General features: G+C 45.8%; 1 protein-coding gene across 1 annotated transcript in view; it reads right to left on the reverse strand.

Annotated features, from left to right (window-relative positions):
• The window catches only part of DCT (dopachrome tautomerase), an 80244-nt gene extending 62903 nt beyond the window's left edge, over positions 1-17341 (reverse strand). Inside the window, exon 1 of the mRNA XM_078657601.1 lies at positions 16666-17341. Within this exon, the coding sequence (XP_078513727.1) occupies positions 16666-16978 (313 nt within the window). The 5' untranslated portion in view covers positions 16979-17341. The remainder of the gene's footprint in view (positions 1-16665) is intronic.
• Positions 17342-19538: the final 2197 nt, after the last annotated feature.

A 19538-nucleotide genomic window follows, 5' to 3' on the forward strand; every position in this document is an offset into this window, starting at 1 on the left:
TCTTTTAGTGCTGGAGCAATGTGGTCGTATTTTCTGATTCCGGTGACCATTCTGGCTGCTGCATTGAGGGTTGTTTTGAGGGGGGCCAGGTGGGATTTTGTGGTGCCAGTTACGGTTGCGTTGCCATAGTCTAGTCTGGATAGCACCAGTGATTGGGTGGTTTGTTTGAGGTCTTTAGTAGGGATGAATGGTTTAATTTTATAGAGAAGCTTTAGGTTGAGGAAGGCACTCTTTGAACAGTTTGATGCGTTTGGTCATGTCCAGTTTAGGGTCTAGGGTGATTCCTAGGGATTTTACAGAGTTAGCCAGGGTGAGATTGCCGTTTAGGGCATCCATAGCTTTAAGCCATTAGGCAATTTGTGGGTTCTCTTTGTTGGAGATGAGGAGGATCTCCGTTTTGTCTTGGTTGAGTTTAAGGTGATTTAGGGTGAGCCAGTGTTTAATTTCTTTTAGGGTGTTGTTTACTCTGAAGATGTCGTCTGGGGAGGAAGTTTCCAGATAGATCTGGGTGTCATCAGCGTATAGGTGGAAGGGGATATTCGCCTTTTTGAGTATGGTGGTGAGGGGTTCCATGTATATGTTGAACAGTTGTGGTGAGAGCACTGACCCTTGGGGCACACCTCTGCAAACGGGGCGGAGGTCAGAGGTGAAGTTTTTTATTTTTATCCTTTGCGAGCGGTTCTGGAGAAAGGAGGTGTACCAGCGGAGGGCCTTCTCATCAGCACCTACCCTTTCTTGTAGGGCCTTGATGAGAAGTTAGGGATCTACCGTGTCAAAAGCTGCCGATAGGTCGAGGAGAATGAGAAGGCAGCAGTGATCGGAGTCTAGTGACTTGTGGATGTCATCTGTGATATTGAGGATCGCCGTCTCAGTGCTGTAACCTTTACTGAATCCTGATTGGAGGGGGATCAAGAAGGTTGATGTTGTCCATGTGTTGAGTCAGTTGTGAAAGGACACATTTCTCGAGGAATTTGGATAGGAGGGGGAGATTGGAGACAGGCCTGAAGTTGCTCAGGTCCAAGTAGTCAAGGCCTGTTTTTTTTTTTAGTAGTGGTGTTACTTGTCCGACTTTAAGGCATTCAGGTATGATGCTGGATCTCAGGGAGCTGTTGATTCTGCACCAGAGCGGGGCATTGGAGTGTGAGTTTTTGGTCAGTTGAGTGGGTATAGGGTCCAGGACGTGAGAGGTGGGTTTGGAGGTGGAGATTAGCTTGATAATCTCGGCTTCTGTGATGGGATTGAAGGACTTCCATGTATTTGTGTGGTGTAGGCATGTGCTTTCTATTGGAGCTGGGGGACAGGCTTTCGCAGGCAGGGTTGGTGTTGGTGTCTAGCGAGTGTTCAATCTTGGAGATTTTTTCTTCGAATTGTCATGTATTCCTATAGGTTCTGAATCGATCCCCCTATTCCTGACCCTATTCTGGTTAAACTAACTATCAAGTTAACGAACAGTCAGCCCATGAGGCAAGAACAGCCCCCATGATGCAGATACCGTTATCTGACGCAGTCACACTACGGCACAGGAACGTGTTATCTGATTAGGTCATAACGCTTGAGATCTAATTAGACAAGCGACATTCCTCCAGCCCCTGATAAGGCATACGACGTTCTCATAACAAATCAAACCTATGACAACCTGGAAAATCCGTGCGGCCATTGTTTTGATTTCACAGAGAACTTTAGTAAAGAATGTGCTAACGAGCAAGTCGTATGACATCTTTATTGACGTATCTATGTCCATCCTTACGTCAATCTCGGCACCTTTAAGGTATAAATATTGCCGATCTTGCCCTATGCAAACACACGCGTGGTGACAAGACGGAGCAGCCATACTTGCCGAAGCCGAGAGCAGAAGCAGACCCCGCTGGCGCAGCCCCGCCTTCCTGACGCGCTGAGAGACGCGCTGCTATCTCAAGCCGAGAGACCCAGCACCGGCGCTTTCGGGCAGCCCTCGCAGGCAGCCTGGAATATCGAGAGCAGAGAAAGAGATACCATTCCTCATTCATCCTAACTTCCAGGTACAGAACTGAATAACCCCTCACAGAGAATTCTTTAGTTATTCACTTGGCAAAAACAAACTTAACTTAAACTGTAACTTTCTATTCCCGCCCACGCATTAGACTTAGGTCAGGTACACGGGGTAGGCGTATTTAGAAACACCAGTTGAGTACGTTTAGTCAAATGTATATGTGTATGTAAATATATTTTAATCATTTTAAACATCATATGGCTCAGAAACCATATCAATGTTTTTACAGTATTATTTTATACTATTGCTTTTAATGTATGCACTTTACTTAACTATAAGTATTGCAATAATATCGAATCATTTCTCTTGTACGAGAAAAGAGACTGATCAATAAATAACACCTTTTTATTGAACAAGCCCGTCTCTTCCTTTTCTCTACAATCTGATGAGACTAAGAATGCACGTACTGACTGAGTAAAATAATTGCCTTGTGCTCACACGACTCTCGAGATTGACTCTTGATTAGGGGAGAGCAAAGTTGTCATGTTCTATGGTTGTCAGAAACTAAATCCCTTCTTGTCTAATCAGGGGAGTTAATTCTTTCCTGAACATTCGAGAAAGTTTCTAGCGAACTCTGAGCTACGCTGGCAAACCCAAAACTTAAGTCTAGTATCGACAGTAGTAGACCTAGTTAACGTCTGGCCTAGGCCTTTACTGCTGTAGGTATTATTCCAATGCGCAGAGCCTATTGGGAAAATAGGAGCTACACTACAGAATAAGATGGCAATGTTTTCACACAGTTCCTTGTAGGCCTGGGTGGGGGGGTACGGGGGCACGGGGGGGCTTAGTGGTTTGCTGCTTGATGATTTTAAATTGTTCATTAGGCCTGTTTTTTTGCATTGTCCAGGGCGGAGCAAAAGAAGTTGTTTTTTTCGTTACCAATGTGTTTTTTGTATTTTCTCCGAGCTGCTTTGAGTTGTTCTAGGAGGCTTGCGGAGGGGTTGTTTCTCCAGAGTATTTCTATCGCTCTAAGTTGTCTCCTTTCGATGTGGAGGTCTGTATTGAACCAGGATCTGGATGGGAAGTTCCTGGGTTTTTGGGGGGGTATCTGGTCTAGAATGGATGTTAAGGATGTGTTGTAGTAGTCGGTGAGTTCTGTCGTGGATAGGTCATCCAAGGAGGCAGTGAGTAGGGAGTTGACTTTTCCTCCAGGTCAGTCATGTTAATCTGAGTGAGATTTCTGGTCCATTTGGGCTGTTCTTGGGTGGGGGTTGTATAGTGGCTGGCTGTGTGAGGAGGAAGAGGATTAAGTGGTGGTCGGACCAATCAACGGGAAGGGTGTGGTTTAACGTCACCGCGTCACGGTTGGCTATGATGGCATCTAGGGTTGCACCTTTTTTGTGAGTTGTTTCTGTGCAGTGTTGCGAGAGGTTATTGTTGAATAGTAGCTCACTCAGGTTTTGGATTAACGAGTTGTTATCTTCGTTCCAGTGTAGGTTGAGGTCGCCCAGAATAAGGTTATTCGCGTCTCGTAGTGAGCAGTGGGCTATCAGGTCAGACAGGTGTTCGGTGAAAGTGGTGGAATTGCCTGGGGGCTGGTAAATGAGGTGGCAGGTAAGTGGTTTTTTGTTGCAAGTGTTGATGTTGACAGTTAGGCACTCAAAGGTGCTGTAGTTGAAGGAGTCTGTTTCCGTCATGGAAATATTGTCTCTGTGGAGGATTGCTACGCCTCCTCCTCTTTGGTCTTTTCTGCCTTTGTTGGTGATTGTAAAGCCTGGGGGGACGAGAGTGTCCAGGAGTGGAAGGGAGGAATCATTAAGCCAGGTTTCTGTGATGAATGCAATGTCTATGTCGTGCGTGAGGATGGATTCTGCTAGTTCAGTGGCATGTTTTGTGGCTGATCTGCAGTTTATGAGCGTGCAGTTAGTGGGGGTCATCGATGTTTTGGGTTTCTTCGTTAGGGGGACCGTGGGGATGTTAGTGCAGGTGGTCGGTGGCCTAGGTGAGTTTAGGGGGGCTTGGTCTCTTCATAGTCTAGTGATCACTTGAATTTTGGATTGGAGGGTGACAACAGTAGGATTGTCGTACGAGGAGGCGAGATCCGCCGCGTCACTCTCACTGGTTCTTTTCGGTCTCTGTGTCAGATTGGGGAGGGGGGTTAGCTATCCATCTCTGGGGAGGGACAGTGGACGGTCTAGGTTGTGTCTGGGTGGTATAGGGGTGGGTGTGATGTGGTTGCTGGGGCGCTGAGAGGTTGTCTAGGATTTCACTGAGGTCCCGGATTATAGTGGTTATCTGGGTTTTGAGCATGGAGAGTCGTTGCCCAGTCTCTAATTCATTGAGGTAACGGGACTGTGGGTGTGTTGGGCCTGGGGGGGGGGGGGGAAGAGGGGGGGGGGGGGAAGAGTCTCAGGGTGTTGGGCAGCTTAGTGATGGCTGTATTGTCCGTTTCGGGTCTGGGGAGAGAGTATCTTTGGGAGATCAGTAGCCTAGAATTGGTTAGGTTATCCGTGTGGGGTCTGGGCGTAGCAGACAGTGTAGGGACTATATGGTCTGTGGGTTCGGGGGGATGGGTGTTTAGGATGTTCTGAGTGAGTTGGAGCAAGTGGAGGGCACGTGGAGGGTGGGGATGAGAGCCAGCGGAGGGCATAAGGGGGGGTCCTGTTCTCTATGGGGATGGTGGGGGGGGGATGTCATGTGGTGATGGGTCTTGTTGGGGTGTTGTTGCTTTGCTGCCTGTGGGTGTGGGGAGGGGGATGCTCAAGTTTTTCGCAGTGGGTTGGGGTGGGTGGGTGGGGGGCAGGTGGTGGGTGGGGGGCGGGTGGCGGTGAGAGCCAGCAAGTGGCGGGTGGGAGTGAGAAGTAAGGGTCCCTATTTGGACAAAGGTGATAACCATTGCCAACTAGAGACCCCCAGATCTAAGAAACACACATTGACATATACTTCTATTACCCTTAGGCTGTCTCCCCCTTCCATGTCCTGATGAAGCATTTTTTTACAACGCAGCTGCATTTACCACGCATGCTTTTACAACGAATTACGTTGTAAAGGCATGTATGGGTAAATGCACATGCGTTGTGAAAAAATAACATTGCCAACTAGAGACCCCCAGATCTAAGAAACACACATTGACATATACTTCTATTACCCTTAGGCTGTCTCCCCCTTCCATGTCCTGATGAAGCATTTTTTTACAACGCAGCTGCATTTACCACGCATGCTTTTACAACGAATTACGTTGTAAAGGCATGTATGGTAAATGCACATGCGTTGTGAAAAAATAACAGACTTCAAGAAGATGGAACCCGGAGGAGTGTGGAACCACGACGAAGAGAGAGGTAAGGGGGTTTGGGTTAAATTTTTAGGGGTGGGGGTTGTGCTGGGGTAGTGATGTGTAGTGTTAGTGTAGTGTAGAGTTGAGGTGGTTGTGTAGTGTAGGGTCGTGCTGGGGGTAGTGTTATAGGGTTTAGGGTAGTGTTTGTATAGTGTAGGGTCATGCTGGGGGTAGTGTTTTAGGGTTTAGGGAAGTGTTGTAGTGTTTGTGTAGTGTAGGGTCATGCTGGGGTAGTGGTTTAGGGTAGTGTTGTTGTAGTGTAGGGTCATGCTGGGGGTAGTGTTTTAGGGTAGTGTTGTAGAGTTTGTTTCGTGTAGGGTCATGCTGGGGGCAGTGTTTTAGGGAAGTGTTGTAGTGTTTGTGTAGTGTAGGGTCATGCTGGGGGTAGTGTTTTAGGGTTTAGGGTAGTTTGTGTAGTGTAGTGTAGTGTCATGCTGGGGGTAGTGTTTTAGGGTTTAGGGTAGTGTAGTGTAGTGTCATGCTGGGGGTAGTGTTTGTGTAGTGTAGGGTCATGCTGGGGGTAGTATTTTAGGGTAGTGTAGTGTTTGTGTAGGGTCATGCGGTGGTAGTGTTTTAGGGTTTAGGGTAGTGTTTGTGTAGTGTAGGGTCATGCGGGGGTAGGGTTTTAGGGTAGTGTTGTAGTGTTTGTGTAGTGTAGGGTCATGCGGGGGTAGTGTTTTAGGGTAGTGGTGTAGTGTTTGTGTAGTGTAGGGTCATGCTGGGGGTAGTGTTTTAGGGTTTAGGGTAGTTTGTGTAGTGTAGTGTAGTGTCATGCTGGGGGTAGTGTTTTAGGGTTTAGTGTAGTGTAGTGTCATGCTGGGGGTAGTGTTTGTGTAGTGTAGGGTCATGCTGGGGGTAGTATTTTAGGGTAGTGTAGTGTTTGTGTAGTGTAGGGTCATGCGGTGGTAGTGTTTTAGGGTTTAGGGTAGTGTTTGTGTAGTGTAGGGTCATGCGGGGGTAGGGTTTTAGGGTAGTGTTGTAGTGTTTGTGTAGTGTAGGGTCATGCGGGGGTAGTGTTTTAGGGTAGTGGTGTAGTGTTTGTGTAGTGTAGGGTCATGCGGGGGTAGTGTTTTAGGGTTTAGGGTAGTGGTGTAGTGTAGGGTCATGCAGGGGGTAGTGTTTAAGGGTTGCGTTTGTGTAGGGTAGTGTATGTGTAGTGTAGGGTAGTGTTTAAGGGTTGTGTTTGTGTAGGGTAGTGTATGTGTAGTGTGGGGTAGTGTTTTAGGGTTTAGGGTCGTGTTAGTGTAGTGTAGTGTAGTGTAGTGTTTTAGGGGTTAGGGTAGTGGTGTGGTGTGGGTGTAGTGTAGGGTAGTCTTTTGGTAGTATAGGGTAGTTTTTTAGGGTTTATGGTAGTGTAGGGTAGAGTATGTGTAATGTAGGGTAGTGTTTTAGGGTAGTGTTGGTGTAGTGTAGGGTAGGGTAGTGTTTGTGTAGTGTAGGTAGTGTTTTGGTGTTGGTGTAGTGGAGGGTAGTGTAGGTTAGTGTTTTTGCAGGGTACTCACTTACCTTTAAAACTTTTACAATGAGTATACCTTTAACATGCATGCCTTTGCGTTGTAAAAGCATGCGTGGTAAAGGCATATTCGTTGTAAAAGTTTGCGTTGTGTTAGTTTTCGGAGTGATAGTATTTGCGGAATCATTTTTGCGGAGTGATGGTATGCAGGTATTTGTATGCGGAAAAACGTCACCTATTCGATGAAGACCCACCACAACATCTTAAAGCCTTGTCAGGGTCGAAACATTGACGATTCCACATGGTTCAGACTTATCAGTCTCTGGTTATAAATCAATAAGCAACTTCTATATCTGCCAGAGACATTGTTTTGTCCTAATACTCTGACCATCGTCATTCTCCTTCCCTTGTAAAAATTGTACATTTATTCACAATGTATATATTATATGCACTTCACTTTTATCACGGAGAACCAAAATCTCACGTTAGTACACATCACACTACATCATACCCGGTTTTGGCACCCTTGTTGACAGCTTGCAAATATATATAGATACCGTAATTTATAGAAATATAAAAAAATACGTATAACTCAGTGTCATGGTCTGGTGTTCCATGATGGCTGCGTTTCTTTTAAATCACTGCTTTTATTTGAGATTGAAGGCATGATTTCATCCATTGTATATAAAGCAATTATTCTCCAATCGATCTTTTGTCCTCAAAGGAATAGTTTTAAACCTGACAGAACCAATATTTATACAGCATTTTCATTTATTCTCTGGTGGCAGAGTGCCCCTGTGCTTAGTCCAAATCAGCTCTATCTACTCTGGTCCGGCTTCTAGGCAGGAGATGGAGACTGAATTGTGTAAGGCAGACCAGGCCCATTCAGGTGCAAGGAAATCTACTCCCACTACTCTAAAAGCAGCCCAGCTGTGACTCATCCAGGAAAGGCAGGACACACTTCAAACCCCCCCCCCCCCTCCAAGTTGCGGTCTACAGTGAATGCACATCCCCAGCCCCTGGCACTCGAAAGCCAGACATTCAATGCACAAACCAGCAAAGGCACACTGGATGGCTAAGCCAGAAAAAAATATAACACTTTCTAAAAAGTGGTATTTTCAAACACACAATATAAAAATTCTCTTTACTAAAAGATGCATTCTTTATATTCAGAGTACAGGCATACTAAACTCCATCCTTCCATCTTGTCCCAGTGGGAAGTTATACATATAACATGTTATAAATAAACTCCCATTCTATTCTATGGGACCGGTAGCCTTTCAAAAGTGAAAAACTAAATGCACTGTATTTCACTATCAGGGCATGTCACACACACCAGTACATGTCCTACCTTTCATATACATTGCATCCTGCCCCCAGGGGTACCTTGGGCCTACCTTAGGGGCGACTCACATTTAATAAAAGGCAAGGTTAGGGCATGGCAAGTGGGTGCACTTGCCAGGTTGACATGGCAGTAGAGACTGCTCGCAGACACCGCAGTGGCAGATTTTTGACCCCTTTGAGAGGCTGCTTGCGTGGGTGGCACAATCCCTGCTACAGGCTTACTAGCAGAAGTTGACTTTCAAGCCCTGGGCACACAGTGCACTGTACTAGGGACTTCGTAATAAGTCAAACAAGCCAATCATGGAAACATCAATCCAATTCACAATTTACAGAGGAAGCACTTGCTTTTGCACTAATTAGCAGTAGCAAAATGCCCAAAACATCTACACCAGAGAAAAAGACAGGGAAAAATCATACCATCTAACAGTGTTCTAACCAATTGACAAAGACAGTTAATCTTGCATCAGTCACAGGACAGTGGTCTAAACTAAAACAGGTCAAGGAGTGGTCTCCGATATCAGCAAGGGGAATCCAGAGAAAAAGGATATGAAATCCAAAAGCAAGTCACAGACTTGTTAGAAAAGAGTGGAACCAGGAAGGACCTTCACCAAGACATAGATGGGAAAGCCAATATCAAACTGAGTAGATCTCCTGTGATCCAGCAACAATGAGACTACGGAGTGGCTTTACAAGCCAAAGCTATTAGAAAGCAAGACATCTCTCTCCAGCATGTGCATTAACCACCAGTGTTATCTTCCCTTTCTTATCCTCCGAAAAATGTGGCAGTTTGTGCCTTAGCCCCATAAGATGTTTTAAAATGCAGCCGATTTATGACAAATTAGGTATGCTCTAACAGATTTCCTGTCATATTAGGCCGTGTTGCCATTTTCTTTGGGGCTGAATTAAAATAGTGTATATTAACTGTTCGACTCTACTTTTCATGACTCCGCCACCTTGACACCCCAATTTTTTGAAATTATTTTTTTTCCCCCCAGTTTTCAGCACTGGGTGTGATGGAGTTTACAAAAAAAAAAAAAAACTGTGAGAAGTTAGCCTGGCATATGAAGTCCACTATTCTAGTGGGCACCTTGCACCAGTCTAAACTACCCTTATTGGTGGTGGTTGTAAAGTCAACCTTATAGTCAAGCTATCCTAGTGGTAGCATGGACCAGCAGTCATAGGCTAAGACTTCAGAGAGCATGTGAAGCAAGCTGTTTTACCAATTATAATCCCTTGAATACCAAATGAAAGGTCACCACACCAGGTATATATCAAATATATATGTATTTATTTCTAATACAACCCCTCTGCACTCTTTATGAGGTCCGAGATCGAAGTACATCACAAGTTACTCAATTAGCATACGATAAGTTGCACAAATACAGTTTTGCCCTAGGGGCCTCACAAACCATATACTAAGTAAGTGGTATAAGGACCACTACAGAAATAGTGAATAGGCCTAGGGAATCGCTCGGGCTAACCACACAACCAAAGGTTAGGAAGTAGGAGACCCACAGGAGGCGCGTGCAGTGTCTAAACGCAGGCGTAGGTTCCCATTGACTTATAATGGAGAACGAAGAAGTTACAAAGTTACTGTTTTAGGGCACTTCCGGATGGACTACGACAAAACCCCTTTAGACTAGGACACTTCGAGAGTCAAGACCCACGGGAGCACCAGAGTACTTGTGTTACCTCACCCAGGGAAGCCAGATGCATAGGTGCCTTTTGGTGTCAGGTTTCGTCGATGCTTTCAATGGAGATCTGCAAAGAAGTGCTGCAGGCGGCCAGAGGAAGAGTGTCCGGGTGGATCGAGGAACTGAAGAACCTGAAAGCAGAGGGAACAGAGTCTGGATCACTAGCCTGTGACCAGGAAGGAACCAGGCGATGTCGCGATGATCTCAGGTGAAGAGGTGAAGCTAGTCTCTGTAGACCCCGAGGACCAGGAGGCGTCGACCAGGAGCTGGATTCGAGCTGTCCCACAAAGGATCTAGTTGACTGCGGTGTTGGTATCCGGACTGGACCCAACAAGCCTTGGCAAACGCAATCCACCCAGGAAGTGAAGATGGGCTTCGGGTCAGACCAGCAAGGTGTGGGGAGTTTCTCCTTTGTAGGGAAGCTGGAGCAAGCCTGGAGCAACCAGGAAAGCAAGTTGGTTTCAAAGGTTTGTCTTCAGGGGGCTCACTAGCCAACGGGCTAGCAACCGGGAAGACGCGTCGAGCTGAAATGCAAGAGCGGTCCCCACGCGGCACTCGTGGAGTGAGGGGGGCTGAGCTTCGGTGCAAATGGTGCTCGGGTCTGGGGCTCCTCGTACCCCAAAGCACAACTGCAAGGGTACCTCTGTAGTCGAGCTGTTAGCAAAATGCAGGATGCCCAGGGAGTTCGGTCCCACGTCTCATGTCCGCCACGGGTCTCAGCTTTGCTGTGGATGTGGGTTGGAGTCAAAGAAGTCTGGAAGTCCAGTTCCTGTGTCGCTGAGTCTTCGGGATCCGTCAGGAGCGTTGACAAAGCAGACCGGCAAGTTACTCATGGTGCCTGTTTGCACAGGGTCGTCACTCCTTGACCACAAGGGAGAGGTCTTCAGTCTTCTAGTCGAAATAGAACATCGAAGGTCCAAGAGTTTGTATCAGAGTTTCTTTCCAGGATAATCTAAAGTCCTGGGGACACAGCTCCTATCTTTATACTGATTTTAGGGGCTGGATTACCTGCTAGGTCCCTCCTAAGGGTGGACCTGGGAAGGGGGTGGTTACACCCTTTTCCCTTTGTCCAGTTTCGCGCCAGAGCGGGGCTGGAGTGCCCCAGCAACTGGTTTGAACCGGGCTATGCATGGAGCATGTTGTGTGCCCCAGGCAGTGTCTTGTTTTGCAGCCCTCCCTGCCCCAATACACTAAAAGCCTGTCTGGGGAGGTGCTAGCACCTCTCAAGGCAGGAAACCTATTGTCCAGGCCTCCCCTGCCGGAGTTTCGTCCAGCAGTAGGAGGTCAGACTCGTGTGGCAGCAGCATCCATTTTGTGATGCCGAGGCTCTGTTTAACTTTAACCGGCTAAAGCAGTAACCAACATGTCTTCTCCCTCTAGAAGGGTGGAATGCTACCCCCGCCGCCAGAATTGGCAGGGGGGGGGGGTAGTATTCCAAAGTGTTTGACACCTTACACGACATGTTTTGATAAAGCCAAACCAAAGTTAGCATTAACCGCAAGGATTACAATGCACTTAAAAGTATATGGTATGGCTAGATCATAGAACAGCTATAAGGAGATGATTCCAAAAGCTGCAGAGGGGCTCAGCTCATGCTAGAGCACCCTCTCACATAAAACCAAACACTCTGCCTCCAGGATTGTCGAGGCCTACCATAGGAGTGACTTATAGGTGCATATGTGTCTATACATATGGGTAAATATAGGTATACTATATCTAAGTAAGGATTGATTACAACACCTTACCCAAGCTGAGTGAATAGCCTGTGGTGTCAGTTTGGATAGCCAACCAGGTGTGGCATAATACATGCTGCAGACCCTGGTAGGCCTTGGATGCACCTATGCCCTGGGTACCTATGGTACACTATACAGGGGCTCACAAGGGTGACCCAATTCCCAATCAGGTATGTACCTAAAGTACATGAAAAGCACAGCAAAAAGTGGGGGTGACTATAGGAAGCAGACCCTACTCTCCTACAAAAACGATATAGGAAAGTTTCATATGCAGCGAATTACTTCTTTCTCACACCTGAAGGAGGCCGCAAAAGAAGGAATATCATGTGCTAGCATAAAACACTTTGCTACTTATGTAACTAGACGCTAATCCATTAATGTGGGCGTTCAGCAGTCTGAACCTAAACTCCAATTATAGAGACCCGTTGTCTACTGGATTCCTGTACAAGTGAATGCGGCTTAAACAGGCAATTACACATAAAAAGTAATTACCTTCTCCACACGGTCCATCGACCACAATCTTTATAAAGTACAAAAAAAGTACATTACTTTGTACAATGCAGAGCATAGCTGTTCCAGTCAAGCGACAAAGAATCGTGCGAAATGTGGCTAAAATAATGATCAGACAGGTTTTATGAAAAGTACAGATGCAATGTGGTACACCAGGCCTTTAAGGGCAATACACATTAGCTGTCTACAGGAGTTAATGTCTTCCACTTTAAAGCATCCAATTACTGTCACTGAAACAGTGGATTGTTTTACAAAGGAATGATGTGGAAAGCAGAGAAGTGAAGACATGGGCAAAGTGGGCTTTGGCCCAGGGTCCCAGTCTTTCAAGGGGGCCCCCTGATACAGTCAGCTCTGTTCTGCAGAAAGTCATCTCCTTGTGACCTTAAATAATTCTTAAACAGATGGTTCTAAATACTGTTTACATTTCATTTATTTGTAATGTGGGTGTTGTGTCAGAGTCTACTACAAACAATCTGCAGGTAAATGTTATGTTTAAGGCAACATCCATACAAAAGTTTCTTTCAGATCAAAACAGGACGTCATATGAGAAATAGGAGGGTGTGACAGATTATTCGCATCAGTATTACACAGCACAATCCTTGAATATTAGATGTAAACACATTTATCATTTGAATGAGTGTGGTTGTGCACAGTCAGGACCAGGCCAAACAGTGCGTGAAAGAGCTGAAATTAGATCATAAATTCAAAGCTATTCCGAGCAGGGGCTCCCAAAAAACATTTGGCCCCGGGCCCCCAAAATCCTTAAGATGTCCCTGGTGTAAAGGGCCTGCAGACTCCATGACTCCATCCTTCCCCCGCGACCCTTCCTTCCTGTTTGCCTGCACCCTGACTCGGGTACAGTAAAACAGACGATGGATATGTTGCATTAAACAATCATGGAGTGCACAAACAAACCACTGAAAGATAGGATATTCCATGACTGAAATTTTAAAAGGGTATGGAAAATGCAGTTAAAAAACAACTTACGTTTGTGGGCATTCACCGATATTTTAACAGGTAGCTTCGCTCTATGGAAATGTACACACACTTCTGTGAAAGGCACCTGAGCAGTGGCGCCACGAGGAGGGGCTCTTACCTGCGGGTCTTCACTGCCTCCTTCCTGCATAGCTCAGTGCAGCTCTGCTTTTAGTTCAAGGCTTTTGATCAAGTACAAAAATCAGTGAGGAAAGTTCTGATTACACCACGAGATTGAATAAAATCAGCAGGGCAGCAGGTAACAATTGCTTTAACAGGAGACAAGGTGTGCTCTGTGCCTATCACCATATCCTGTTTCAGCTCAAGAAGAGGAGCTGCAGACCAAGAAACAACCTCCAAAGTATGGAAGGATCCACGTGAATTGAACTGCATGTTTCAATGTTCAAGTGTAGCTGAGCTCAATATTGGAGTGGCTGTCTGCAGAGGCATCAATTGCCAAACAACTGAGACATTGCCCTTTAGCTCAGGATACCAATTCTCTTTTGAAAGTTTTGCTTGTCCGACCAAAGAAGAACTGAGCCAGTGGCAGCCCTCCGTGATATTTACCACTCTAGGAATCCTATTGCTGCTATTTGAGAAAGGATGTACACTACAAGGAGGTCACAGGGACAGCCCCAAAAACGCACACCGAGAACCACGCTTGTCAGAGGACCATAACTGCTATACGAAGCCGCTGTCTGTGATGGTGGACGTTCACATGCCTGAGTACTGCTGCAGTTGCCCCACCCACTGGACACTACTGCATTGTGTGGAGAAGCACTGTTGCGCCATCTATCCTTGGTGTCTGGAAGACATCCATTTGGACAACCCGCAATACTCCCAAAAGACTGGAAGAACTGAAGAATAACCAATCAAACCACTGATTTCGGTTGGGTGCCTGATGTGATGCAACTTATCCAGCCTATAGCTTAAACACCTGTGTGGCTGTGCACGTTCAAGCAGTCCTATGTGTCACTAGTATATTCACCCTCCACCCCTTCCACGGTGAAATTTCCACCAGTCACTACCCAAATGAAGCACAGGACCACTCCCCTTCCATCTGAGGTTGGACTATGGATACACTAGCAACCTTCCAAAGGACAGCTTCTGACAATGGATCTGCCATGCCCGTGCATCAGCAAGTAAAACTGGGTTGCAAATACTCAGATACTAGCTAATCCTTTACCAAACATACCAAGACAACAAGCTAGCAAAGAACACCATGATGGGATCGCCCTGATATAGGTTGTGTGCATGCTAAGCGAGGTATACACACACAGACACACTATAGATGTTTTAAGTTGCTGGACAGGGGAGATTCCGGAGGAGGAGGGTCAAAGGAGGAGGAATGGGAGCTAGCGCTAAAACCCACTACTATAGAAAACAGGACTTAAGTTAGAAGGACGTTTATTGACAATGCCATTCGGGGTAGTGAGGGGGAGGCACATTGCATTATTCAATTATATGGATATAGTGCGGAGGGCCCCAATGGATTATGGTTGTTCCGCTATGAAGAGGAGTTTACTGTGCTTTGGCGGCAAATTGGAGCAAAGACTGGGGGGATGTAGATGAACAGTTATTGATACAGTGGATGACTCCTGCGAGGCTTGCCTACGAGGTACATAAGTAAGCTGTCTACCACTACAGTGTAAGCCCTTTTGGAGGGTATCCCCTATTGGGGTGGGTGACATGGAAGGGGATACCTTCCTCGAAACTGGGCTTGCTGGACGTTTAACAAGGGTCCTGCACAAGAGCACAATGCAAGTTCAGGCACGACTGTGCTAACTGGAGGGAGTCACCTAGTCATACAAATCTTTGGTAGTCTGCCCTATGCTTGGCATACATTGCAAAGGAGAGGTAGGGGGCAACAAAATGTTTCAACATAAATTATCCTCTTCCCAGTTATTTATGGAAGCTTGAACGTATTGTGTGTTAGCCAGACAATGTGCCGGCAGTTTATACAGGAAACCCTAAATTTATGTGTGCCAGCCGCTTTTAATGTTACTCTTAAAACCCCCAAAAGTGAATTTGCCTCTACCTGACATGGGTACAAAGTCAGACAGCAACACAAAATCTCAAGTGTAATTGGTTTAATTACACTTGAGATTTTGTGTTGCTGTCTGACTTTGTACCCATGTCAGGTAGAGGCAAATTCACTTTTGGGGGTTTTAAGAGTAACTTTAAAAGCGGCTGGCACACATAAATGTAGGGTTTCCTGTATAAACAGCCGGCGCATTGTCTGGCTAACACACAATACGTTCAAGCTTCCATAAATAACTGGAAAGAGGATAATGTATGTTGAAACTTTCGGTTAAAGATACGGTATTTCACCGCACATACTCCCCACTGCAGTAAAAATGAAAGATATTATGTTTAGCGCAACAACAGGCAGGGTACAAAAGGAAAAATTCTAATATTCTCAGCATTTCTTCGTCATAATAACTGCCCGATTTGCGCAAAGAAATAAAGTATAAATGAGGGTGTGAATATGTGCAATGTTGGTTTTCGGGGGGGGGGGGGAATCACCGTGGTCTCCCAGCACCCTAGAGGAGAGCTTAGAAAGCGCCATTCCAGCCGAAAGTGACGGCTCAGTAACAAATCTAGATGCTGTTAACTTTGTGGCACAGACGGTTTAAGAAATATTACAAACACTAACTCCAAGGATTGCAAACGTAATAAATGTTTCGCAAATCAATACGATGAAACACACCCCATTTCGAATGGCTAGCTAACAAGTGGCCCCACGTCACGTGTGGCACCTTCAGCCAACACGACGTTCTTCGCCGTGAGCACTTTGCATGATGAGATTTTGGAATACTTTTGATATTAAGAACTAAGCTACTTGCTCTTAAACGTGTTGGCTAAAATGCCATGACTGGATAGAGCTGGTACATGGCTTCCGGTATCTGGGCTGCTACCCGACTGTCAATGGGACTACTGCACAGTTTCTAACCCATGTCAAGCCATTTAAAGAGACCGCTGGGTGATAATGCGCTATATAAATCTAAATTACAAATATAGTGGGGTGTATGTATGCCATGGGTCACTGGCGCGCTGTGCCACTGGAATCAAGCTAGTCTGGCTGATGAGGGGTGGATAGCCCAAAACCGGTCCCTGGATGCTGGTTTCCGGTCCAGGGAGGACCTGGCTTGGCAGTTCAGGCTGGACTGTTCCCATGAGGCACAGGGTCAAGACTAATTTGCATATGGCTGGGTCTAAACTGGGGTGGCATGGTGAGAAAAAGTAGGAAGGATTCAATTCTGATCTCATGACTGGGGCTGAAAGTTTGATTTGGTCTAACAACCCTCCATCATCTGGGGGGGGGAGGATATATCTAGCGTAACCCGACTTTTGTTGGTAGCGCGCTACCCACGTAGGCACGCTCGCGAGCCCCAACGTAGTTATAGTAAACTATATACATGGCTTGGAGTGTGAAAAATAACAGGGCTCTCAAGTGTCCACTGATAAGCCTATGCAATCCAATTAACGGCATTCTGGGACTTGTAGTCCTGATTCAATAAGAGCACGATCAGACCTCGAAAGCAAGGACGCTGAGCGCCTCTCATGGACCTGGGAAGCGCTGTTACAGATACAGAATTAAGTAACGCTCAGGCTCGAAGTCGTCGGCGCTCTGCCGTTTGCGCGCCTCTTACCTGTACACTGGCAGGTCTGGTTGAAGAACTTGAGCGGCCACCTCTCCCGGTCGTCCACGTTCCGCAGGTTGTAGGGGCCGCTCCACGGCCGCTCGTCCACGCGCACCGGCGCGCACCTGCCCCGGCTCTGCAGAGACCCGCACGCGTTGGACGGCTCCGGCCCCAGCGGCGGGCAGCACTGCTTGGACACCAGCGACTCCACCGTCATGCATGCCCGGGGGAACTGGGCGTGCACGAGGACAAGCCCGAAGGCTGCCAGCCAGAACAGCGCCCCCCAGAGCGCGGGCACCGTTCCGAAGCAATGCTGCGCCATTACTGGAAGTAGGCCAAATTACCGTATTATCACGCCTACAAGCGCCCTTTATAGCTGTCAACGGCTATCTCTAGTATACACGGCGGATGACTGGAGCGCACGAGTAAAAACGTGCCCTCAAGTGTAAAGGGAGAGACTTCGCGCCCAGCAGCTTTGAGTTTAAATACCCCCGGTGGACGTCATTTCAGTAGGGATTATTTTGCGCCTGACACATGACAGACAGCCCCTTGAGCTCAGACCCCTTTTCATGACTGTCCCGTGGTTCTCAAAGAATGCAATTTGTCCAGGGAAAAGTGTTGAACAAAGACATATGGCGTCTGTGTGTATGGTACAGCGCCCAGTCTTTGCATCCATTTGTTCTGAGAAGAAAACGAGTTGTGTTTGTTCCTTTTATGCCGCAGGACTTCTTTGGGTCCCGAGGTTTATTGAGTGTTTTTGGCTTCTCTTCGTTCCTATTATGTCATTTACACTGTTGCCCCTCACAGAAGACTGATGCTGGAACCTCTATTACAGTGGTTCTTAACCTGTGTGCGTGGGCCAGGACTATTCAGGGGGTCTGTGACTGTTTAAAAAGTGAAATAATATTTGCAGATTAATAATATAAAAATATAAATGAATGAAGCAAAATTGGAAAGTTTAAAACATGTTGTAAACGTGAAGATATTTGAAACTGGTGCCCATAAATTAAGTTGGTATCTTTAGTTTGATTTGTGGGAGCAGCACAAGTACAGCAAAAAATGAATATAGTGTCGTGATTGGTGGTTTTAATTGAAGTGACGTCTAAAGAGCGCATTCTTAAGGAGCAAAAAAAGACAAATTGAAATGCTAGAGTCTAGCATGTTACTTCGTCTTTTAGAATTAAAACGAATAAGAAAAGTCCAACCTTTCCATTGAAATAACATTTTCTATTTCTCTGTTTGTGAATGCAATACAATGTTTCATCATTTCTGATTGTGTTTGATTTAAACTCGTTTTTATTTTTTTGTGCATAGTTATGAAGTTCAAATCCTAGAAATTGCTAAGGTCCGGACTGGACCCCTTGTCCCCAGTACTGACTCAGTAGGGGTCCCCGGTTTACAGTAATGATTCAGTAGAAGTCTACAGAAGTCAAAAGGTTAAAACTCACTGGTCTATAAAGACACAAGGTTGGGGGCGTAGACAAAACATCTGCAATAAACAAACTTGACAATTACTCCAGCTCCTTTTTAAAACACCCATGGTGAACATATATCGTACTGATGATTGATTCAGAATTTAACAGTAGAAAACAAAATCGCACAGGGAATCTAACAAAGGCACTAACATTTTTACCCTTGAAGAATAGGGATGATTAAGGAGAGGATAGCCTCAATACGGAAAATCTTTCTTTATTGAGTTTTTGTTTTATATTTACACATGCTGAACGGTCCGCATGGTGAAAAATCTGCATGAGTAAATGCTACACATTGAAGTTTTGCAAACATTTTAGTTGCGAAAGTGCAATTCAATAATCACTTTTAGGTGGGAAATTTTTTGAGAGTCAAGTGTTTATTCCAGCTGATAATACCTCAAAAGTCGGCCTCGGCTACCACATGTCAAGGAAATTTTCAGACAGCGCATACAGAGATACCATGAGCATTTATTATTATTACGTTATAACTCATCCTGGTACAGTTGATAAGACTAACGAGAAAGAAACATTCTTCCCACCATGTATTTGACCTCGAAACGCAGCAAGAAGTCTGAGAACAGAACACTGTGGCCATACTCATTAGTAATTTTCAGTGCGTAGAAAAGTAGGTCTCCACAAAATACCATTTTACGATTTCTTCTGTTAACCCTGATGTGTGGTCATGCGCATGATATAAACATGGTAGAGTTGGCTAGTTTTCTTGGATGTATGACGGTACGACGCGGGCTATTACCACGCGTACCGTTACAACGCGTGTTTTACAACGCAAGTCGTTACCACCACTTGCGCTGTAGGGTGCGGACTTAGGAATAGTTTAATTTACTATTCCAACACCAGTCCCCGTGGATAGTAGGGAAGGTGTTGGAATAGTAAATTAACTATTCCTTGTCCTTGAGCGCCCTCCAGCGCAAGTCGTGGTTACAACTTGCGTTGTAAGAGACGCGTCGTAATGGTAGCGCGGGCTAACATCCGCGTCGTAAAGGATGTTCCCCAGTTTTCTTAAATGTGGCCTTTACGTTCACAGAATGACAATGATTTCTTGGAGTACTGGCTGGATGGAGCCATTGTGTAGTCCTTTACCCAGCTCCAAAGGTATGAGTAATGCAATGGAGCTTATATCCGATTTACAGATTCAGGAGTTTGTGAATGAGGCTCATTCAGAGTAGCAAAAACACAAGAGGGTCGAGGTAAACTACTGCAACAGTTAATATAAGTGGCTTCATAGTATAGTGAGGGTGCTCAAAAGACCAGGAAGTACACCCCTCTTTACTTTCAGTTGGTCAAGAACCCAAATCACAAATAAGAAAAGATTGGAATTAGCACCCATCAAGAAATATCATAACTTCTTTTTGCATTAAATAAGTCCAAGAAAGTGATACAATAAGCAGG

This window comes from Lissotriton helveticus, chromosome 8 (genome assembly GCF_964261635.1).
Source record: "Lissotriton helveticus chromosome 8, aLisHel1.1, whole genome shotgun sequence".
NCBI lineage: Eukaryota > Metazoa > Chordata > Amphibia > Caudata > Salamandridae > Lissotriton > Lissotriton helveticus.